At 42.1% G+C, this 25057-nt stretch overlaps 1 protein-coding gene across 1 annotated transcript in view; it reads left to right on the forward strand.

Annotated features, from left to right (window-relative positions):
* The window catches only part of LOC145401604 (UDP-glycosyltransferase UGT5-like), a 101019-nt gene extending 86300 nt beyond the window's left edge, over positions 1 to 14719 (forward strand). Inside the window, exon 10 of the mRNA XM_080273797.1 lies at positions 14584 to 14719. Coding sequence (XP_080129923.1) covers positions 14584 to 14719 — 136 coding nt within the window. The remainder of the gene's footprint in view (positions 1 to 14583) is intronic.
* Positions 14720 to 25057: the final 10338 nt, after the last annotated feature.

Genomic DNA, 25057 nt, shown 5'->3' on the forward strand with positions numbered 1-25057 from the left:
AATGTTAGCCTCTAGACAGAAGCTAATATATAGCAGTGAAATGATTGGCAGGAAATCTAGACAAAACATAATAAATTAGGTACAGTAGGTCCAGGTGAATGTAAATATCACTTAGGCTTCTCCCTTCCCTCCTTATATGTATATTTATTAGGAAAATAGATTATACGGCATATTTCAAGGGGAAATAAACAGCGAAAGTTAGCGAACGAGTGTACTTGAGGTGTTGTCAGGTGATAATTAGCCAATTCCAGGTGTATGGCACTCTCACTTACCTTATTTCTTTCTTGAATATATTATTTGGTATAAGAATAGGGCATAGGGCTTATTTCAATGGATGAAATCAGTGAAAAATTCCAGGGAAGATATACTTAGCGTAGCACGGCCGGGCAGGCGAGAGGATAGGGTAATGGAGGGGGGGTAGGGAGGGGAGTCAAAAACGGGGAGAAATGGCTAAATTGTCAACAATGGATGGGAGTACAGATGAGATTAGGAGTGCTGACTAGTGTTGGACATTGGCAGTACTGATAGATGATACAAGCCACCACTTGAAAGCCCGGGTGAATTCAAAATATCTACAGGGGGGTCCCATGGTCCGCGTCGTCCAAGACGGTACCTTGTATATCTACAAGGCCTTCCCCATTCCGTCACCTGGTGACACGCCAGGTAGCAGTGGGATCCTGCCCCTGGCAGGATATATATATATATATACTGAGTTGGTGGAGCGTTAGTGCTTCTCCCCAGAAAACAACTAAAACAACAAGAAGAAGCCTCGTATCAGGACGGACCAGCGGATGACTACCAAGGACTGGACAAAGAACATGGTACGAATTACGACGAGGAAAGTAAAGGGCGCAAATGATGAGGTGGAAGAGAGAATGATTGTCCATGTGCTTGAGGGTGCAGAAGTGGACATATGTCTATTAACTGAGACTAAATGGTGAGGTGAGAGTGTGAGAGAGTGGGAGTATGGATGGGCTGTATGCAGAGAAGTAGGTGAGAATCAGAGGGCAAAAGAGGGTGTATATGTCGTGTGCAAGAGACAGAAGAAGAATATAAAAGAGTATGGATCATTTGGTTCAAGGATCATGTGGGTAAGATTGAAAGTCAGATTACAAAAATGAGCGATTGAGTGTGTGTGTGTGTGTGTGTGTGTGTGTGTGTGTGTGTGTGTGTGTGTGTGTGTGTGCGCGTGCGTGCGTGCGTGCGCCAGAGCAAGATAGTGCAAGCAGAGTGAAAGAAGAGTTCTGGGCAAATGTGGAAGCATGCACGGAGAGGTTGAAGAGGATGGGGGAGTGATATTGACTGGAGATACGAATAAACAGTAGGGAATGTAAAGGAGGATGGGGTAGTTGGTCAGTGGGGTGTGCCTGCAGATGTGAATGAAAATAGCAGTGCTCTTGTGGACATTTCTGTGGGGCGGCGGCTGGTTATAGTGAATACCCTCTTTAGGCAGAAAATGATCCACAGGTATATGTGTCGAATGATGAGAGAATGAGAATGTATGTAATGGATACAAGAGTATAATTATAGAGATTAGGGGAGTGGACTTTCTGATCACTACATGGTGGTGGTGAAAGTCAAGGTTCCAGTGCAATGGAGGAATAGAAGAAGGGCAGGACAGGAGGAAGTAGTCCATACAAGGAGCGTAGAAAGGTTGCAAGAGGATGGGAAAAAAACAGAATTTTAAAGAGAAGTGGAGGAATGATTGGGTAAATACGATTTGGAGCAGACGGGGAAGGTGGAAGTTGTGTGCAAGATATTCACAGACCAAATCTGTGCAGCATGTGAATTGGTGTATTGGATGAAGTAAAGACAAAAGGGGGTGCAAGGAACAGTATGGTGGAATGAAGATGTGGGACAGGCTGTGGCGCAAAAGAAGAAAACGTATAGTTAATGGATAGGAAGCACAGGCACAGAGGAAGTTGAGACACGGAAGTGATAGTTATATAGAGAGGAAGAGAGAGGTGAAAAGATTAGCAAAAGAGAGTAAGAAAAGAGTGAATGAGGACTTTGGAATGAACTTGTAAAGTGGAGGGAATGTAAGAAAATGTTCTGGAAAGAGGCAGAGTTAGACAAAGTGATAAAGAAGTTAGCAGGCGAGAGGAATATAAAAATCGTTGATTGATAGCAATGAAGGGAGGAAAAGTGAGCAGATGGACAGAACACTTTAAAGAATTGTTAAACAAAGATAATTAAAGGAATTCGCGTATTAGTGGCCTGGGAGTGGCTGGAAGAAGGAGGAAGGTGAGAAGGGAGGAAGAGATCCGTAGGATGGAATTAATAGAAGTAATGAAGAAGGTCAAAATGGAAAAAGCCTCAGGAACTGGTGGAGTGTGTGGTGTGATGCTGCAGCATGGAGGAGACATAGTAGTAGAATCGATATGGAAGATGCAGATTGGCCTGGGAGGAAAGTCGAATTCCGGAGGAGGATTGGTAGTCAGGTATAATTATTCCCCTGAACAAGTGAAAAAGTATATGGTAATCATAAGGGTATTTGTCTTTCAGTGTAATAGGCTAAGTAAATGGCAGGCTACTTATTGACAGAATTAGGGAAATAACAGAAAAATTATTTAGAGAAGAACAAGGAGGTTTTACCAAGGGAAGAGGTTGTGTAGATCAAATATTCATCCTGAGGCTTTCAATGGAAAAGTTTCTAGAGAAGGGAAAGAAGTTGTATGCGGCATTTATGGATTTGGAGAAAGCATATGACAGAGTGGAGAGACAAGGAATGAGGAGAATACTTAGAACAGATGGAGTAAATGGGAAGTTATTGTATGCTGTGAAGAGTACAGTACGTGTGAGGGTGCTAAGACTGCAGCGCGTGCAGATAGTACTGTAAACTGAATGAATTTTTCTGTCTGAATGTTGGATTGAAACAGGGATGTGTCATGTCTCCATGGTTGTTCAATCTGTATATGGATGGGGTTATAAATGAGATACAAGGTAGGGCAGCGGATGTTGGAGCGGCACTAATGAAAGAGGATAGTGTTTGGAAACTTCCTGTACCGTTGTTTGAAGATGACACGGTATTATTAAGTGAAGACAAGGGGAACTGCAAGCTTGGTGAGTGAGTTTGGAGGACTGTGTAAGAAACGGAATATAAAGGTGAATGTAAGGAAGAGTAAAGTTAAGGCCTTCGAGAGAAATGAAGTCACTGAATGTAAAGTAAGGTTGGATGATAAGGAAATGAAAAATGGGAGTGCATTTAAGTAACTGGATATTGTGATGAGTTAGGATGAAAAAGTTTGAAGGATGAGGAAAGGGTAAAACAAGGAAGAAAGGTGGCTGGTTCTTTGAATGTAGTGATAAGAAATAGGGAAGTGAGCGTGGAAGCAAAAAACTCGCAGCATAATAGTATTGTGATACCAACTCTAACGTATGAAAGTGAAATTGGACCTTGTTGGAAGGACACAAGTCAACAGTGAGGTAAGTGGATAATTGAGAGGAGCATGTAGAGATACAGACAGACAGACTGACAAATGGGGAAGTGAGGAAGCGTTGTGGAGTGGATGTGGATGTGGTAGAAAGTGTTAGGAGAAATACATTGAGGTGGATTGACATGTGGAAAGGCTGGAGAGCGAGAGACCAACAAGGAATGTATGTGAGTGAATTGGAGGAGAGGAGAGGGAGGGGGAGGCAGAAGATGAGATGGAGGTAGAGAGGAGAGGTATATTAGAGAAGGGGTGTGAGCCGGGGAGAGGGCAGTGAAATGGTGGGGGATATGGCGACATGGAGGCAATTTGTTTGCTGCCACTTCTTACGGGATTAGGGTATTTCGATATATATATATATATATATATATATATATATATATATCTATATATATATATATATATATATATAGCCCGACGCCATAATCCCGCAAAGGGTGGCCGCAGACAAAACACCTCCAAGTCACTCTGTCACCCACCATTTGACTACCCTCCCCCCAACTCACCCCCCTCCCACATATACCTCTCAACTCCATCCCTCCACCTCATCCTCGGTCTACCCCTCCCTCTCCCTCCCTCCACCTCACCTACATACACCCTCTTAGTCAGTCTTTCATTCTCCATTCTCTCCACATGTCCAAACCATCTCAGTGTATTTCTCCTAATCTTCTCAACCACATCCACATCTACCCCACAACGTTCCTTCACTTCTTCATTCGTCAGCCTGTCCCTCCACGTCACTCCACATGCTCCTCTCAAGTAACTCATTTCCACTGCTCTCACTCTTGACTTGTTCCCCTCTTGCAAGGTCCACGCCTCGCTTCCATACGTCAGGGTAGGGATCACAATATGATCATGCAGTGATTTCTTAACTTCCATACTCACCTCCCTATTTCTCATCACTGCTTTCAGTGTACCAACAACCTTCCTTCCCTGCTGTACCCTTTCACGTACTTCATCCCCCAAAGTTCCATCCTTACTCATCACACTACCCAAGTACTTGAATGCAATCACATTCTCCATATCCTCACCATCCAACCTCACTGCACACTCTGTGACTTCATTCCTCTCAAACACCATAACTTTACTTTTGTTTACATTAACTTTCAGCTTCCTCCTCCTACACACTGTCCCAAATTCATTCACCAAACCTTGCAACTCCCATTCATCTTCACTCAACAATACTGTATCATTAGCAAACAGCAACACCGGAAGCTTCCAAATCTCACCCTCATTCATTAGGGCCAGCCCCACATCCACTACCCTACCTTGCACCTCCTTTACAACCCCATCCATATATATATTAAACAGCCATGGAGACATCACACACCCCTGTTTCAGTCCCACATTTAGATCAAAGAACTCACTCAGCTCACCATCCACTCGCACTGTAGCCCTAGCTCCCTCGTACATACTCTTCATAGCACTCAATAATTTCCCCTCCACTCCATATATTCTTAATACCTTCCACATACCTTGCCTATCTATTCTGTCATAAGCTTTCTCCAAGTCCATGAAAGCAGCATACACTTTCCTTCCCTTCTCTAGATACTTCTCCACTAAACATCTTAGAACAAATATCTGATCTACACACCCTTTTCCCTTCTTAAAACCCCCTTGTTCTTCTCCAACTAGCTACTCTGTCATATGCCTAACCCTATCAATGAGTATTCTACCATATATTTTACCAGTCACACTAAGAAGGCAAATACCCCTATGGTCACCACATACTTCTCTCTCCCCTTTTCTTTGTACAGAGGAACAATTATACCTCATTTCCAGTCCTCTTTAACCCTTCCCTCTTCCCAAGCCAATCTACACAACTTCCATATCCACTCCACAACAATCTCACCCCCATACCTAAGCATTTCACCACACACTCCATCAATTCCTGGGGCCTTTCCCAGCTTAATCTTCTTCATCGTTTCCACTACTTCCGCCTTACTGATCTCTTCCTCCCTCCTCTCATCTCTTCTTCTCCCAGCCATTCCCCAACCACTTATACTCACACTGCTCTCACTCTCTACATTCAACAAATCCTCAAAGTGCTCCTTCCATCTCCTCAATTTCTCTCTCTTCTCCACCAACAATCAATTATTCCTATCTTTCACTCCCCTACTATTTCCCCTTTCACACTGCCTTACTTTCTTTACCTCCTTCCAAAACAATTTCTTACTCTCCCTCCATTTCACACTCAGATTCCTCCCAAACTCTTCATCCACTTTCTTCTTACTCTCCTTCACCAGTCTCTTAACCTCCCTTCTCCTGCTCACATATACCTCTCTTCTCTCTCTCATCTTCTCCCCTACCGCTACTTGCCAACCATTCACCATATGCCTTCTTCTTTTGTTCCACAGCTCGTTTCACCTCATCATTCCACCATGCTGTCCCTTGCACACCCTTGCATCTCCTCCTCACTCCACAAACCGCCTCACACGCTGCACCTATCTCTTCCGTGAATATCTTACATACGTCTTCCACCCCTTCCATCTGCTCTAGCTCATACCTTCCCAATCTTTCTTCCACTATGCTCTTATACTCTGTCATTTTCTCACTATCTTGCAATTTCTCCACTCTTCTCACAGGAGCTGCTTCCTCCTGTCTTCCCCTTCGCCTCTTCAACCAATTTCTTTGCATCTTTACCTTGGCCATCACTAAGTGATGGTCCGAGACTCCATTCCCCCACCCTCTCCACACTCTTGCATCCAACACTTGTCTTCTCATTCGCTCATCCACACACACGTAGTCTATCATTGCCTTTCGTTCAACAAGTTCACCATCCATCCTCCTCATTACTCTCCATGTATACCGGTGGATCATCTTATGACGAAAGTAGGTGTTGGCTATTGCCAACCCCTTACAAGCACAGATGTCCACCAAAGCACTACCATTTCCATCTACTTCAGCTGGCACACCCCACTGACCAACCACTCCATCCACTTGTACATTCCCAACTTTGCCATTCATGTCTCCAATCAACAGCACTCTCTCGCTCCTCTCAAACTTGTCCATACATGCTTCTACTCTCGCCCAAACTCATCTTTCACTCTTGACACTCGATCCTCTGTTGGAGCATACACACATACAATCGCCCATGCTTGTATACCTACTTTCATCTTCACCCATACAATCCTTGCACACACTGTTCCATACTCTCTTATATTCTCCTTCCACTTCTTGCTTATCATCAGACATACTCCCTCTCTTGCCCTCTCATTCTCACTGACTCCCGCACATATACCTAAACCATATTCCCATTCTCTCACCCTTTCACCTTCCCATTTAGTTTCAGTCAATCCACAGATATCCACTTTTGCATCCTGAAGCACCTGAACAATCTCTCTCTCTTTCACTTCATCATTCACTCCTCTCACGTTCCATGTTCCCACCCAAAGAATGTCCTTTGTCCGTTCCTTAGTCGTCAACGTATGGTCCGTCTGGGTCCGAGGCGCTTTATTCGCGTTTTTAGTTAGTTCTTTTTACGGGGTGGGGCACTAACCCACCACCAACCCTTTTAGTCGCCTCGTACGACAAGCAGAGATACTGGGGGAGTATTCTTGAAACCCCCCTACTCCCAGGGGGGAAAAAATTGAAGAGAGGGTGAAGGTATGAACTTAGTACAGGTGTAGTAGAGTGCCAGACCGCTGCACTAAACTTCATCTCGCCTTCTACATATATATATATATATATATATATATATATATATATATATATATATATATATATATATATATATATATATATATATATATATATATATATATATATATATATATATATATATATTTATATATATATATATATATATCCATCCTTGATCCAATCCTACATTGTCCCATGAGGAGCGTAGGAGCCCGGGGCTAGGCAGTTGGTCCTGACATTTAAGATGAGAGTGACCAGCCTCACTCATCCCTGAGTGGCATTACATGAGCAATCAACCCCAACCAACCCTTGGATATAAACCTTCACCGGGTCAATCCGATTGGAGCGCAATAATTACACACTAAACCACCAGGTGCCAAAATTTGGCTATATGGTTACCACCCAGCGTAGTAAATGGTTTCCTGGTGCACAGGAAACCACTTGGCTTATCACTCAGTGTAGAGTCACCCACAGGCTAAAGGAAGTGGAAAGAATGAAGGAAAGAAAGACAGAAGAGGGAGTGTAAAGTCACCCGTAGGCAGAAGGACAAGGAAAGAATGAAGGAAAGAAAGGCAGAAGAGAATGGAAGGAAAGAAGGATGGAAAGGAAAGGGCAGACACCCGAGAGCAGCACTACATCGAGTGAGTGGATAGTGAGCGCCCCCACCTACCACAATATATATATATATATATATATATATATATATATATATATATATATATATATATATGAGGAAGTGAAGGAGCGATGTGGTGTGGATGTGACACGAGGCGCAAGGAGAAACATACTGAGGTGGTTTGGCCATGTGGAGAGGATGGAGAGTGAGAGACTGATGAGAAGAGTGAATGTGAGTGAGGTGGAGGGGGGAGAAGGAGGGGATGGCCAAGGATGAGATGGATGGATAGAGTGGAGAGGTATATGAGAGAGGGAGGGGTGAGCTGGGACCAGGGCAGTGAAATGGCGGGGTACAGGGCGACATGGAGGTGATTTGTTTGTGGCTACCTCTTACGGGATTACGGAGTCTAGCTGCTTGAAGAAAGAGCCCAATACACCACCCCCAGCCTAACATATTTTATTGCATATAACACTATTTTGATGCGTCCTCTATGCTCTAGGCTTGGATGGAAGACCCTTGCTCCACTCGACGTATGGCTCATAATCCATACAAAACAACATGTATGAATCGACCTTAGAGGCTGGGCTGTGGTTGTCCCAGGCAGCCTGCAAATAGACATGGTCCAATATCCCTTTAACTCAGTGAGCGGCGTGAAGCGTAAGGGGTTGGGAGGTTGATGACGGGGAGGTGACGTCATGCTCGGCAGGACTCGTGCCCCACTCAGCGGGCTGCTCGTAAAAACATCCCCTCTTTCACCGAATCATCGCCTGGCATGGAGCCCAGGAACATGCCAGTCCATTACTACACTAGCGTCTTTTTACGTGTCCATAAGGATCTTCGCACTTTTGCGCTTATTACCCAGGTTTACTGTGATTTATTCTCAGATAAGAAGGTGCAAAGTACTGAGTAAATGTTGGCTTTAGTAAAATTTTTGCTGACTATACACAGAGGGAGAATGTGAGAGAATGAAGGACACTAACAACAGGACTGTATTGTTATTATTCATAGTAATGCTTGATATTATCATTATTATAATAAGACTATTAGTCCATTTATTATTATTGTGTTTGTTATGTTCAATAGAGTGACTGTGAAAACATCAATGATGAATGGACTGACAGGGACAGACGCAGGAAGAATGGGATAAAATGAGGGATAATAAGAGCACCACTGTATTACTACTCTGATTATTAATATTATTATTATTAATATGTTTTATAACCATGTTATTATGCATATGAACATGTTCCACCATTTATGAACCAGTACTGTGCCAGAAAATGCACTCAAAGTTCGGTAATAGCAGATGGGAACAATTTGGAATGTATTGATTTTTAGGTATTAGTTTTTTATTATGCAACAGTAACATAAATTTCTGAACTAAAAAAAGTACTAAAGCATTTCCATTTTCAAAAAGTATGCATTTCAAGGTTAAAAAAAAAAAAAAAAAAAAAATGAAGGCACTAGCTCTTAAAGTAACCGAGTAACAATCATTTTCATGTTGCCGAACTGACTGCGTTTTCTGACTATCTCTCTGTCTATCTATAGCCCGACGCAATAATCCCGCAAAGGGTGGACCCAGACAAAACGCCTCCATGTCGCTCTGTCACCCACCATTTGACTACCCTCCCCCCAACTCAACCCCCCTCCCTCATATACCTCTCAACGCCATCCCTCCACCTCATCCTCGGTCTACCCCTCCCTCTCTCTCCCTCCACCTCACCTACATACACCATCTTAGTCAGTCTTTCATTCTCCATTCTCTCCACATGTCCAAACCACCTCAGTGTATTTCTCCTAATCTTCTCAACCACATCCACATCCACCCCACAACGTTCCTTCACTTCTTCATTTGTCAACCTGTCCCTCCATGTCACTCCACATGCTCCTCTCAAGTAACTCATTTCCACTGCTCTCACTCTTGACTTGTTCCCCTCTTGCAGGGTCCACGCCTCGCTTCCATACGTCAGGGTGGGGATCACAATACTATCATGCAGTTATTTCTTAACTTCCATACTCACCTCCCTATTTCTCATCACTGCTTTCAGTGAACCAACAACCTTCCTTCCCTACTGTACCCTTTCACGCACTTCATCCCCCAAAGTTCCATCCATACTCATCACACTACCCAAGTACTTGAATGCACTCACACTCTCCATATCCTCACCATACAACCTCACTGTACATTCTGTGACTTCATTCCTCTCAAACATCATAACTTTACTTTTGTTTACATCAACTTTCAGCTTCCTCCTCCTACACACTGTCCCAAATTCATTCACCAAACCTTGCAACTCCCATTCATCTTCACTCAACAATACTGTATCATCAGCAAACAGCAACACCGGAAGCTTCCAAATCTCACCCTCATTCATTAGAGCCACCCCCACATCCACTGCCCTACCCTGCACCTCCTTTACAACCCAATCCATGTATATATTACACAGCCATGGAGACATCACACAACCCTGTTTCAGTCCCACATTGAGATCAAAGAACTCACTCAGCTCACCATCCACTCGCACTGTAGCCCTAGCTCCTTTGTACATACTCTTCACAGCATTCAACAATTTCCCCTCCACTCCATATATTCTTAATACCTTCCACATACTTTGTCTATCTCTTCTGTCATAAGCTTTCTCCAAGTCCATGAAGGCAGCATACACTTTCTTTCCCTTCTCTAGATTCTTCTCCACTAAACATCTTACAACAAATATCTGATCTGGACACCCTTTTCCCTTCCTAAATCCCCCTTGTTCTTCTCCAACTAGCTACTCTGTCATATGCCTAACCCTGTCAATGAGTATTCTACCATGTATTTTACAAGTCACACTAAGAAGGCAAATACCCCTATGGTTACCACATATTTCTCTCTCCCCTTTTCCTTTATATAAAGGAACAATTTTACCTGATTTCCAGTCCTCTTTAACCCTTCCCTCTTCCCAAGCCAATCTTCACAACTTCCATATCCACTTCACAAAAATCTCACCCCCATACCTCAGCATTTCACCACACACTCCATCAATTCCTGGGGCCTTTCCCAACTTGATCTTCTTCATTGCTTCCACTTCTTCCGTCCTACTGATCTCTTCCTCCCTCCTCTCATCTCTTCTTCTCCCAGCCATTCCCCAACCACTTATACTCGCACTGCTGTCACTTTCTATATTCAACATATCCTCAAAGTTCTCCTTCCATCTCCTCAATTTCTCTCTCTTCTCCACCAATAATCTATTATTCCTATCTTTCACTCCCCTACTATTTCCCCTTTCACACTGCCTTACTTTCTTTACCTCCTTCCAAAACAAATTCTTACTCTCCCTCCATTTCACACTCAGATTCCTCCCAAACTCTTCATCCACTTTCTTCTTACTCTCCTTCACCAGTCTCTTCACCTCCTTTCTACTCACATATACCTCTCTCTTCTCTCTCACTCATCTTCTCCCCTACCTCTACTCGCTAACCATTCACTATATGCCTTCTTCTTTTGTTCCACAGCTCGTTTCACCTCATCATTCCACCATGCTGTCCTTTGCACACCCTTGCATCTCCTCCTCACTCCACAAACCACATCACACGCTGCGCCTATCTCTTCCGTAAATATCTTAGATACGTCTTCCACCCCTTCCATCTGTTCTAGCTCATACCTTCCTAATCTTTCTTCCACTATGCTCTTATACTCTGCCATTTTCTCACTATCTTGCAAATTCTCCACTCTTTTCACAGGAGCTGTTTCCTCCTGTCTTTCCCTTCGTCTCCTCAACCATTTTCTTTGCAGCTTTACCTTGGCCATCACTAAGTGATAGTCCGAGACTCCATTCCCCCACCCTCTCCACATTCTTGCATCCAACACTTGTCTTCTCATTCGCTCATCCACACACAGGTAGTCTGTCATTGCCTTTCGTTCAACAAGTTCACCATCCATCCTCCTCATTACTCTCCATGTATACCGGTGGATCATCTTATGTCGAAAGTAGGTGTTGGCTATTGCCAACCCCTTAACAGCACAGATGTCCACCAAAGCACTACCATTCCCATCTACGTCAGCTGGCACACCCCACTGACCAACCACTCCATCCACTTGTACATTCCCAACTTTGCCATTCATGTCTCCAATCAAAAGTACTCTCTCGCTCCTCTCAAACTTGTCCATACATGCTTCTACTCTCGCCCAAAACTCATCTTTCACTCTTGTCACTCGATCCTCTGTCGAAGCATAGACACATACAATCGCCCACGCTTGTATACCTACTTTCATCCTCACCCATACAATCCTTGCACCCACTGTTCCATACTCTCTTTTATTCTCCTTCCAGTTCTTGCTAATCATCAGACATACTCCCTCTCTTGCCCTCTCATTCTCATTAACTCGCTCACATATACCTAAACCATATTCCCATTCTCTCACCCTTTCACCTCCCATTTAGTTCCAGTCAGTCCACATATATATCCACTCTTGCATCCTCAATCACCTGAACAATCTCTCTCTCTTTCACTTCATCATTCACTCCTCTCACATTCCATGCTCCCACCCTCAGAATGTTGTCAACGTATGGTCCGTCCTGGTCCGAGGCACTTTATTCGCTTGTTTAGTTAGTTCTTTTTTCTGGGTGGGGCACTAACCCACCACCAACCCTTATAGTCGCCTCATACGACAAGCAGGGATACTGGGGGAATAATCTTGAAACCCCCCTACCCCCAGGGGGCTTTCTGACGATTTTTAAAAGTGGTGAGTTGGACCCTTTCAACGCACAATGGCTCTATGTATGTATGTATGTATGTGTGTGTGTGTGTGTGTTTTATGGTCTGTCTATGTATCTATTGCCAGACGCTTTAATCCTGTAAGTGGTGGCGACAAACAAATCGCTTCCATGTTGCCCTGTTCCCTACTATTTCAGTGTGCTGCTCCCAGCTCACACCCTCTCTCTCTCTTGTATACCTCTCCACTCCATCCTTTCATCTCATCCATGGCCTCCCCCTTCCTCCCCCCCCACTCCAACTCACTCACATACACTATCCTTGTCAGACTTCCGCTCTCCATCCTCTCCAAATGGCCAAACCACATTAAAGTGTTTCTCCTAACACTCCCAATCGCATCCACATCCAAATCACAAAGCTCCTTCATTTCCTCATTTGTCAGCCTGTCTCTCTATGTGACTCCACACGATCCTTTCAAATAACAATTTTCCACTACTTCCACTCTTGACTTGTGCCCCTACAACGAGGTCCAAGCTTCACTTCCATACGTTAGAGTTGGTATCACAGTATTTTCATGCAACAACTTTTTCACTTCCACGCTCAGTTTCCTGTTTCTTATCACTGCTTTTAAAGAACCAGCAACCTTTCTTCCTTGTTGTACCCTTCCAAGCACTTCACCCTCTAAACTTCCATCCTTACTCATCACACCGCCCAAGTACTTAAACACACTCACATTTTCCATTTCCTCCTCATCCAACCTCACTACATTCACTGACTTCATTTCTCCCGGAGACCACATTTTATTTTTCCCTACGTCTTATGAATTCATTTCTCTCAGAGACCATAACTTTACTTTCCCTACATTTACCTTTAGATTCCGAATCCTACACACTTTCTCAAATTCATTCAAGTCTTTCAGCTTCTCTTTGTCTTAACAACACAGTATCATCTGCAAACAACAGTACAGGGAGTTTCCAAATGCTGCCCTCTCTCATTAGGGCCTCTTCATTATCCACTGCCCTACCTTATATCTCTTTATAATCCCATCCATATACAGACTGAACAACCATGGAGACATGACACAGTCCTGTTTCAATCCAACCTTCAAACAGAGAAATTCACTCAGTTCACTCTCCACACGCAATGTAGCCTTAGCATCTCATACATACTCCTCATAGTATTCAAGAACTTCCTATTTACTCCAAATATTCTTAATACTTTCCACGATCTTTGTCTGTCCACCCTGTCATATGCTTTCTTCAAATCCATGAAAGCCGCATACAACTTCTTTCCCTTTTCTAAAAACTTTTCCAGTATAGACCCAAGAATGAATATCTGATCTTCACAATCTTTTTCCTTCGTAAAACCTCCCTGTTCTTCTTCAACTAATTCCTCTGTTTTTTCTCCAGCTCTGTCAATAAGTATTCTTGCATATACTTTTCCTATTACACTGAAAAGAGAAATGCCCCTATGATTACCACACATTTTTTCCCCTTTTCCTTTGTCTATCTATCTATTGCCAGACGCCACAATCACGTAAGGGGTGGCCATTGGACTTTTAGTTATTTGTTTTACGGGGAGGGGCACTAACCCCCCACCAACCCACTTGTTGACATGTTGGGAGCATGTATGATTTGGTTATATGGTTACCACCCAGCGTCGTACATGGTTTCTTGGCTTACAGGAACCATTTGGCTTGTCACTTAATGTAAAGCCACCTGTAAAGGAAAGAAAGGCAATAAGAAGTGACAGGAATGATGGGAGAAATATGAAGCGAGGAGGGTAGGCACAGAAGATGAATGATAAAGGCTAAGGAAGACGTAGGCAGCGCTACATCAAGTGACTGGATGATGGTTGCCACCACCTAGCACTATGCGGCCAGTAATTCAAGGTCATGCTTCACTGAGTCACATGCCCTTACTCCTGCTGGTTTATGAGAAAAAAATATATTGTACAATAATTTTTTTTTTATCAAACCTCATATATAAGACTTTCTGTATGAAACATTAATATTTATTGCATTATGCAGCAACAAATACAGAAATTGACTCTGTGAGTCGCTTAACTTACTGGTATTTTTTATACTGTGTACCATTAAAATTTTCATATAATAATGCATGTTTTTTATAGATGGCCCTTATTATTTGTGTAGGCTTTATCTTGGACACTGTAATCTTATGAGATGCATTCCTGTTCCAGGTACAAGCTGTACAATGTTGATGTGTGGGCCAGCGTGGCAGGCGTGGTGCTGTTGCTCCTTTGGCTTCTCTACCGGCTTCTGCGAGCTCTCTTCAGATGCCTCTTTTCACTGGGAGCCAAACGCAAACTTGATTAGAGGTGTTATTTTTATATTGTGCTTTACAGGCAGTCTTCATTATTTGTCATGGATGTTCTAAAATATACAGCTGTTAGTATACAATAGGGTACATGGACGTGCAACACCCATCCCTACACAAACAATATGAATTGCAATCACAAGACTATTTTTATATGAACAGAGGGAATTCCAGAACAGTAGCTAACAACTGACAACACTGAAGCTAAGAAGTGAGGTAATTGCCCAGGGGGCATAAATAATATGTTGTATCATGGCAAAAATTTACGTTTTTGGTAGCTGTAACACAGATAATTTTAAAACACTGCAGATAATTCATCTCCAGCCGTATCTACAAATGTGTAATTGCCCATTGGCCCTGTGAGGTGGAAGTAGTTGGCAAATTTGTTTTACAGTTAACAATGGATCTTTTGTGTGTGTGTGTGTGTGTGTGTGTGTGTGTGTGTGTGTGTGTGTGTGTGTGTGTGTGTGTGTGTGTTGCTCGTCCCAAACTGGAAATATGATTTCAATGAAACATGGCAGGATGGTTGGAACTTAGTCACAGATGAGCCAGTTTCAGTTTCATGTCTGTTGAAATTTTCTAACTTTGTTTTGGCTAACGCTAATTATACTCACTGGCGTTACTTGATGCAGAAAATGCGGAGGGTCACATCCTTGCAGTTTCATGTCTCTCTGTAGGAAGCGACAAACCACTTGCTCCTGCACTGACGCATGATTCATTGGTTTAGAAAGAGCAAAGTGAGGGGACCAAAAACGTCTCATTTGGGAGAATACCGAGCAACCAGGTAGGGCCAACAGGCACTTGTAAGCACAATATACCCTCACCCACAAGCTCCAGAATCATGGCAGATGTTCGGGGCTTCAGAATCTCCCAACCTCCTATCCCTCCCTCTTTCCTTACGCCAGACTTTGGCAGGATGGGGGATAAAGAAAAAGAAAAAAAGGTCGTTCCAACCCATCTTAGTCTTCCATGTTTCATTGTGTGTGTGTGTGTGTGTGTGTGTGTGTGTGTGTGTGTGTGTGTGTGTGTGTCCCCACTATATCTCATGACCGGCTTCAGCTATCAGCATGAAAACTTCAGGGTATCAAGATACGGCCAAAATCTTCGATGAGTTCGAAAATGTGCACTTGCGGTCCAGGTCACCAAAATGACTGCCAAAGGTCAACTAGTTTTTATTGCCCGCTTTTCGGGCCAATGCATCTCATGAACGGCTTGAGCTATCAACATGAAACCCTCAGGGTATCAGGATATGACCTATATCTTGGACTTGGCCAACAGCATATTCTGGCGGGTGATTAGCATTCGGCTCCCAACTGCTTTTCTTTCATTCTGCCATGTTTGCAATCTCTTGTAGTTCAGTCGGACAAGCTACTTTTCACGATGTCTCAGTGTTTATCGAAAGTTGTCCATGGAAGTGTAATATGTTGTTTTATTTCATTTTCTTGGTGTTTCTTTAGTTTTAGTACTTGCACCAAGTAGTTGTGCTCCTCAAGTTCTTCAAGATTTTTTTTTTTTTTTTTTATGAGGCTCCTACGTGTACATGGGTTAAACATTACTGAAATTTTTTTCATTTAAGACTTTTTCTATTTAGGTCAGGCAACATTTCTTGCAAGATAGTTGTTGTTTCTGAGAGTAGGACAATATCAAATAGAAATCGTAAATGATTAAAGTTTTTTCTTTCCATCTCCTTTTATTTCTTTGTTTTCATATTCTACTTTCTGAAAATGGATTCAAGGCATGCTGTAAATATTTTGGTGAAATTGTATTTCTCTGGTGCACACCTTTCTCAGTCTTAATTTTCTCAGAGTATTTATATAGTTTAATTATGGAAGTTCCCACACTATATATTTTCGAGCAGTGATACAATGTTCTCGTTTATGTCATGTTCCAGAGATGAATTTATAATAGTTATGTACTCCAATGAGTGGAGTACATAGCCTTTTCATAATCGACAAAACCTAGCCACAGTGGTTTATTGTAATATGGAGTTCCCCATGTGTCAACACGTGGATTGGTGGAGGTTGAGATCCCCTCCCTGAAAAACAACTAACTAAAAAGACAAACAAAATCCTTCTGACCAAGATTGGCCAACATGTGACAAGCAAAGACAGGACAAAGGAAAAGGTGCGGATTTCAACGTGGAATGTGCGGAGAGTGAGTGATGAGGTGAAAGAGAAAGAGATTGTCCAGGTGCTTGAAGATGCAAAAGTGGATGTATGTGGATTAACTAAAACCAATTACAGATGTGAGTTTGTAAGAGAATGGGAATATGAATTACGTATTTGTGCAGGAGTAGGTGGGAATTAGAGGGCAAAGAAAGGTGTATGTATTATTGTGTGCATGAAATGGAAGGAGAATATGAGAGTATGGATCAGTTGGTTCAGGTTTGTGTGGGTAAGTCTGACTGTAGGAATACAAGCGTGGGCAAGTGTGTGTGTTTATGTACCAACAGAAGACTGTGCGAGCAGACTGAAAGAAGAGTTTTGGAAGTTGAAGAATGCATAGAAAAATTTGAGAGGAGTGAGCGAGTGTTTTTGACTGGAGATATGAATGGAAAAGTAGGCCATATGAAGGTGGATGGAGTGATTGGTGAGTTGTCGACATTTGTGCTGGGAGGTAGTTGGTGATAGCCAATGCACTATTTAGGCACGAAATGAGCGCAGGTATATATAGCGGGTGATAGCAAATATGGTGAACTAAATGAACAGAAGGCAAAGTTTCATTATTTCTGTGTGGATGAGAGAATGGGAAGATAATATGTGCTGGACGAAAGGGCATATACAGTAGAGGTTGGGGGAGTGGACCTCTGACCACAACGTGGTGGTGGTGAAAGTCGACGTACTAATGCGACGGATAAAGAGTAGGAGAGAAGGGCAGGAGGAAGCAGTCCATACAAACAGGGTAGAAGGGTTGCAAGAGGATAAGAAAAGGCAAAATATAAGAGAGAAGTAGAAGAGCGATTGGTTAAATATGATTTGGAGCAGATGGGGAAGGTGGAAGGCGTGTGCAAGGTATTCACAGAAGAAAACTGCAACATGAGAGGTGATGAGAAGACGAAAGGGGACGCAAGGAACAGCATGGTGGAATGAAGAGGGGAGACAAACTGTGGCATAAAAGAAGATAGCACAGAGTGAGTGGATGGGAAGCACAGGCACAGAGGAAGCTGTGACACGGAATAGAGAGATATATGTAGAAAAGAAGAAGAGAGGTGAAAAGATAAGTAAGACAGGGTAAAATGAGGGTGGATGAGAAGTCTGGAAGAAATTTGAGGGTAAAGTAGAGGGAATGTAAGAAAATGTTCTGGAAGGAAGTAGAGTTAGACAGGGTGGTAATGAATGTGGTAGGGGAATGAAAATTCAAAATGGCAGATTGCTAGTGGACAAAGGAGAAAAGTGAGCAGATGGAGAGAACACTTTAAAGAATTGTTAAACATAGAGAATGAAAGTAATGCGAGTAAAAGTGGCTGGGGAATGGCTGGGAGGAGGGAGATGAGAAGGGAAGAGATCAGTGAGATGGAAGTAGTGGGAGCAATGAAGAAAATCAAAATGGGGAAAAGCCCGAAAGTTTATGGAGTGTGTGGTGAAATTCTGAACCAGGAGGAGAGAGAGAAGTTCCGTGAATATGGAAGATGGGTAGATTGGCCTGGGAGGAAGGTAGGATCCCGGAGGATTGGAAGTCAGGTATAATTATTCCCCTGTACAAACGAGAATGGCAAAAAGAAGTCTGTGCTAATCAGAGATGCATTTGTCTTCTTAGTGTAATAGGAAAACCATGTGGTAGGATACTTAATGACAGAGTAATGGAAACAAGAGAGGGATTAGTTGGAGAAGTTCAGGGATTTTTTTTTTCTTTTTTTTAGGAAGGGAAGAGGTTGTGTAGATCAGATATTAATCCTAAGTACTTTAGTGGAAACGTTCAAATAGCAGGGATAGAAGTTTTCTGTGGACTTCATGGATATGGGGAAACCATATGACAGAGTGGATAGACAACGAATGTGGAAAATGTTAAGAATATATGGGGTAAATGAGAGATTGTTGAATGCCGTGAAGAGTATGTATGAGGGTGCTAAGGCTGAAGTTTGTGTGGATGGAGAACTGAATGAGTTTTTGTATCTGAATGTTTGATTGAAATAGGGATGTGTCATGTATCCATGGTTGCTCAATCTGTATGTGGATGAAGTAGTAAAACAGATACAAGGTAGGGGAGTGGATATTGGAGTGGCCCTAATTAGAGAGGGCAGCATTTGGAGACTTCCCGTTCTGTTGTTTGCAGATGATGCTGTAATGTTAAATGAAGACGAAGGAGAACTGCATGGTGTATGAGTTTGGGAGAGAGTGTAGGAAACAGCATTTAAATGTGAATGTAGGGAAGAGTAAAGGTATGGTGTTGAAGAGAAATGAAATCAAAGAATGCACAGTGAGGCTGGATGGCGAGAAAATGCAAAATGTCAGTGTATTTAAGTACTTTGGTAGTTTGATCAGTAAGGATGTAAATTTAGAGGATGAAGTGCTTGAAAAGGTACAACAGTTTTTTTTTTTTTTTTTTTAATGCAGTGATAAGAAATGCGGTAGTGATCATGAAATTGGAACAAGCCGCTGCATGATAGTATTGTGATACCAACTCTAACGTAGGCAGGTAAAGCTTGAACATTGTTGGAAGGACACAAGTCAAGAGTGAAATCAGTGGAAATGAGTCATTTGAGAAGAGCATGTGCAGTTACACGAAGAGACAGACTGAGAAATAAGGAAGTGATGGAGCATTGTGTTGTGGATGTGGATTTGATAGAAGGCGTTACGATAAATACACTGAGCTGGTTTGGTGGTGTGGGGAGGATGGAGAGCGAGAGACTAACGAGAGAGTGTACGTGAGAGAGGTGGAGTGGGGGGGGGGGAGGACAGGGAGAGGAACACCAATGATGAGATGAAGGGATGGCGTGGAGAAATGTATATGAGAGAGGGGGTGTGAGCTGGCAGGAGGGCAGCGTAATTATATGGGACAGGGCAACATGAAGACGATTTGTTTGTGGCCTCTCCATGGGCGAGTAAGGCGTCTGGCTATAGATAGGTAGGTAGAAATCTTCATATTTTGCAAGATCATTGTTTGTAGATGACCAGCAGTTAAATATGCGCACTGAAATCCTGCCTGCTCACGATGCTGGCTTTCTTCCGGATTTGTTTTTATTCCGTTCGTACAGACTTTAGGGAAGAGTTTGAAAATAACCGAAATACTGTAAATTTTACCGTATTTAAGTGTAAAAGCTAGTAGGTTGATTGTTACCAATATCTTTTGGGACGCTTTTCTTATAAAGAAAGAAATTATTGCTTTACTCAGGCCCTTATCCAGGAAATTCATCGGGGTGGGGGGGGGGGGGACGAGTGTGAGATTCAATTTGCAGAGCCCAAACACACACACACACACACACACACACACACACACACACATATATATATATATATATATATATATATATATATATATATATATATATATATATATATAGTTGCATAGCCTATGATTTCATCATCCCTTGTATAATTCTAACTTATGATACAGTTTTGTTCATGACTGCATCATCCTTTGTATGATCCTAATGTACGGTACGCTGCATGTTTGTTCACGATTCGCCACGTGGCTTCCATAGTGACCAGGCTTGCGTGTTCTACCTCACTCCCCTCTTCTCCCCCTTACAGTAGAGTAAGTCCTTCTTTCTGTTGTTCAGAGCAAGATTGTCAACTCTTCGTCCCCTATGCCTTCATTTGCGCGTCCTTCTTACAAGTTGAATCAAGCTCCTCCGGCCCCCTATATAATGAGCTCAGTCTCTGCATTAGTTGCCACTTAGATCTGCTCCTCATTCTGTTCACATCTCTGTCCTCCTCTGTACAGTATATTATTATTTTTGTGAGTGCTCAGCAAGTCTCCAGCCATCTAGCTGCTGTATAATTTGAGTATAAGTGTTATTACCATTTTTCTTGTGCTGTATAGCCTAAGGCGTTAATTCGTAAGCCTGGTAAAGTTTTTATGATTCATATTGGTTCCATACTGTCAGACAGTATTAGTAATATTTTGTATCTGTAATAATATTATATTTTGCTTTAACTCAGCATTATCCGGTTTTCTCATTTTATCAGGGCTGACTTAGATAAATTTGCTCTTGCTAAATTCGTGTTAATAGAGGCTATTGCAGTTAACCATATATGTAACCTGTTTTCCCATTACTTTATCCTTATGAGTCCTGAATGTTTAGTTGTTAGTTTGAGCATTAAACTTTAACTTGTAATTTTACATAAATCTTTTGTTTTGAACCTGGAACTTTGCGGGACAGTAGTGATTTTAGTATTCTCACTTGAAGTGTTCATTATCTCTCTCTGTTCCGTAACAATATATATATATATATATATATATATATATATATATATATATATATATATATATATATATATATATATATATATATATGCATGCAAACTAACCACAGGAGAAATGAAAGGAGCGACAGTGAGTACTTTCGTATATTACATCTTCAGACAGAGTGAGACAGAAACGTAAAGGGTAGAGGTCTTTTATGCACACCCGCAGCAGGTAGTGGCAGAGAACAATGGATGACCTGAATTTTTACCTGCGGCTTAACTTATGGTCACCTGCAGCATGGAGTGGAACACAACAAAGGATGACCTGAATCTAAAAATGCACGTGACAAAGGAGGAGGGAGTAGGAGGGGAGGAAAGGGGAGTGGGAGGGAGGGGGAAGAGGGAGGGGAGGAGGCGAAGGGGGAAGGGGAGAGGGGGGAGGGAGAAGGGGATAAATACTGCTGCTTAACTTAAGACCTAGAGGATTAATGCTTGGTGTGTCCCACACAGGTGTGACTACACCACCAGGAGATGACAGGGAACAATCAAGTGTTAGTCTGGGGGATACTGCTTTAAAATTAATTCAGTTAACAATTTATCACACTTAAAATGACCATAGTTCATGTTTACATTCTTTTCATATGTGCCAGAAATTAGACAAGATTCTATTACATTTCTTTCATCTAAGGTTTTTGATCTTGCTAGAATCTTGGAGTCTGTCCAGTCAATATGGTGATCACTGGATGCTTTGTGCTGAAATAAACCACTGCTTTGTTGGGCTGTTCTTACACTGTATTTATGTTGTGAGATTCTAGTTTCCAAATCTTTTCCAGATTGTCCTATGTAAAATTTGTTACAGCTTTTACACGGGATTTTGCAAATAACGCCTGAATTACTGAAAGGGCTGTTCTTGATGAGGGTTTTTTTGATGGTGTTCTCATATTTGAAAACTACTTGTACATTGAGTTTCCTCAGTATGTGAACAACATCAAGAAAATTTTCATGGAAGGGGAGGACAAGGGTTCTTTGAATGTTCTGGCGATCTGGCTTATTAGTTTTCCCTTCAAGGAATCGTTTCTTGGCTGTATTGTGGCACTGAGTTAGTATGCTTTGTGGATATTTTAGCTTCTTTTCAATACTCTGAATCATTTTCAGTTCATCATCTAAAAATTCTGGGTCTGAAATTCTATATGCTCTTAGGTACATGGATATGAACACAGATGTTTTTACATTAATATGATGGTTTGAGCAGTAATGAACATATGACATGATATTTGTAGGTTTTCTGTATACCTTAGTCTTCAAAACATTTTGGTCCCTGATAACTTTTACATCCAAAAATGGCAATTCATTATTCATTTCCACCTCATGAGTAAACTTAATCGATGGAACTAACGAATTTAACTGCAGGAGAAATTCATCAGTGGGAAGACTGTTAGGCCAGAAGCAGAGGATATCATCAACGTATCGGAGCCAAATTATGTTTTGCTCCTTTATGGAGGTCAGTAAATGTTTCTCAAAGTATTTCATGTAAATATTTGCCAGAACTGGGGAGAGGGGATTACCCATGGTCATACCAAATTTTTGTGTGTAAAATTTACCTTCAAAGGTAAAAGAAGAGTTCACAATGCACAATTTAATTAGCTTGATAATGTTTTCAGAGGGAATACCATCAGTGTTACTACCCAGAATGCTTGGCAGGAAAGTTAAAACATCATCAACAGGGACATTTGTGAATAATGATTTAACATCACAGCTGACTAATTTGTAGGGGTACATGACATTTAGAGATTTTAACTTTCTTACCAAATCCTCATTGTTTTGTACAAATGAATCAGAGATAGTGCCTACAACAGGGGACAACAGTGTTACAAGCCACTTGGAGAGCTTGTATGTCGTACAGCCTACAGAGCTTACAATTGGCCTGATGGGGTTGTTTGGTTTGTGAGTTTTAATCAAGCCATACATATATGGTGCAGATGGATTTTGCACAGAGTACTGTTTGATCAAGGCATCCCTTCCTCTTAGCAAAGTCTTGATTTCTTTATGGAATTTTCTACTTTGCTTTTCAGTTGGATCACTTTTTAGTTCACTGTAGGTGTTGGTGTCACGCTAACTCTGTCAATAAGTATCCTACCATACACTTTTCCTATTATACTAAGAAGACAAATGCCCCTATGATTACCACACACTTCTTTTTCCCCTTTTCCTTTGTACAATGGAATAATTATACCTGATTTCCAATCCTCCGGGACTCTACCTTCCTCCCAGGCCAATCTGCACATCTTCCACGTCCATTCTACTACTGTTTCTCCCCCATGCTTCAGCATTTCACCACACACTCCATCAATTCCTGGGGCTTTCCCCGATTTAACTTTCTTCATTGCTTCCACAACTTCTATCCTACTGATTTCTTCCTGTCTTCTCACCTCCCTTCTTCTCCCAGCCATTCGCCAGCCACTCATACTCGCATTACTTCCATCCTCTATGTTCAACAATTCCTTAAAGTGTTCTCTCCATCTGCTCACTTTTTCTCCCTTCTCCACTAGAAATCTACCATTTTTATCTTTCACTCCCCTGCTAACTTCACTTCCACCCTGTCTTACTCTTTTCACCTCTTTCCAGAACATTTTCTTACAGTCCCTCCACTTTACACTCAAATTCCTTCCAAATTCCTCATCCACTCTCTTCTTACTCTCTTTTACTAATATTTTCACCTCTCTCTTTCTTTCTACATATAACTCTCTTCTGCCTCTCAACTTCTTCCACGCCCCTATTTCTCATCCATTCATTGTATTCTTTCTTCTTTTGTGCCACAGCCTGTTTCACCTCTTCAGTCCACCACGCTGTTCCTTGCACTCCCCTCCATCTTCTCTTCCTTCCACACACCACATCACATGCTGCACATGTTTCTTCTGTAAATATCCTACACACACCTTCCACGTCTCCCATCTGCTCCAATTCATATTTGCCCAATCGTTCCTCCACTTCTCTCTTATACTCTGCCTTTTTCTCATCCTCTTGTAACCTTTCCACTCTCCTTGCAACTATTTCTTCCTCTCGTCTTTCCCTTCTTCTATTCCTCCATCTTACTTGAATTCTAATTCTGGTCACCACCAAGTAGTGGTCAGAAAGTCCACCCTCCCCAGCCTCTATAAACTCTTGCATCCATTACACATCTTCGCATCCTTTCATCCACACACACAATCAATCGTTGCCTTCCTTTCATTCAGTTCACCACCCACCCTTCTCATCACTCGTCATGTATACCTGTGGCACTGTCATTCTACTAAAATGTGATTGTGTTTCGATCACCCCTGCTTTGCTACACTGCATCTCTACCTCGTTCATTACCTCTAGTAAACACATACCTGGGGTGTACGCGATCGTCTTGGCGATCTTGAGGGTCCTATCAGGTAATTTACACAAGGCAGCTACATAACCAATGATGTCCACAACAAGGTCTGAGGACATCTTTCAATCTCCTGTTGTCCAGTTTGAGTTTTCTAAGGTAGATAATAATGTTCTTTTGATAATGGGGACTTCGGCAGTTATTTCACTGAGTACATGATTTGTAGTGTGCTCCCTTACAAGATCTACAATCTTATGTAATTCTGGGATTATACCTGGCAAAAAGTTCATACCTCCAGAAAATTTATTCAAAAATTCAGTTTTAAATTCATCATATGTCTTAGCTTGGAGAAGCTTATCTGACTTAAGCAAGTCTCCTGCTGGGCACCTTTCCTGATTAATCCAAGAGGAAAAAATAGCAATTTTCTCTTGTTCATCTGTTATGTGCCATTTTACGAAGATCTGTTCGCACTGATTGACCAACGAAATGACATCAATGCTATCTTTTTCTGTGTCAGAGAATTTCGGGGCAGTTTTATCCTCATGATAAACGTAAACATGAGGTGAGGATGTTTGATCTGTGGTATTGGTTGCATTATGCATTTTCACTGGTGGACTTGTTTATCATTGTGTGACGGA

Source organism: Coenobita brevimanus, chromosome 56, assembly GCF_032717465.1.
Source record: "Coenobita brevimanus isolate Jiangsu-jjx chromosome 56, ASM3271746v2, whole genome shotgun sequence".
In the NCBI taxonomy this organism is placed as follows: domain Eukaryota; kingdom Metazoa; phylum Arthropoda; class Malacostraca; order Decapoda; family Coenobitidae; genus Coenobita; species Coenobita brevimanus.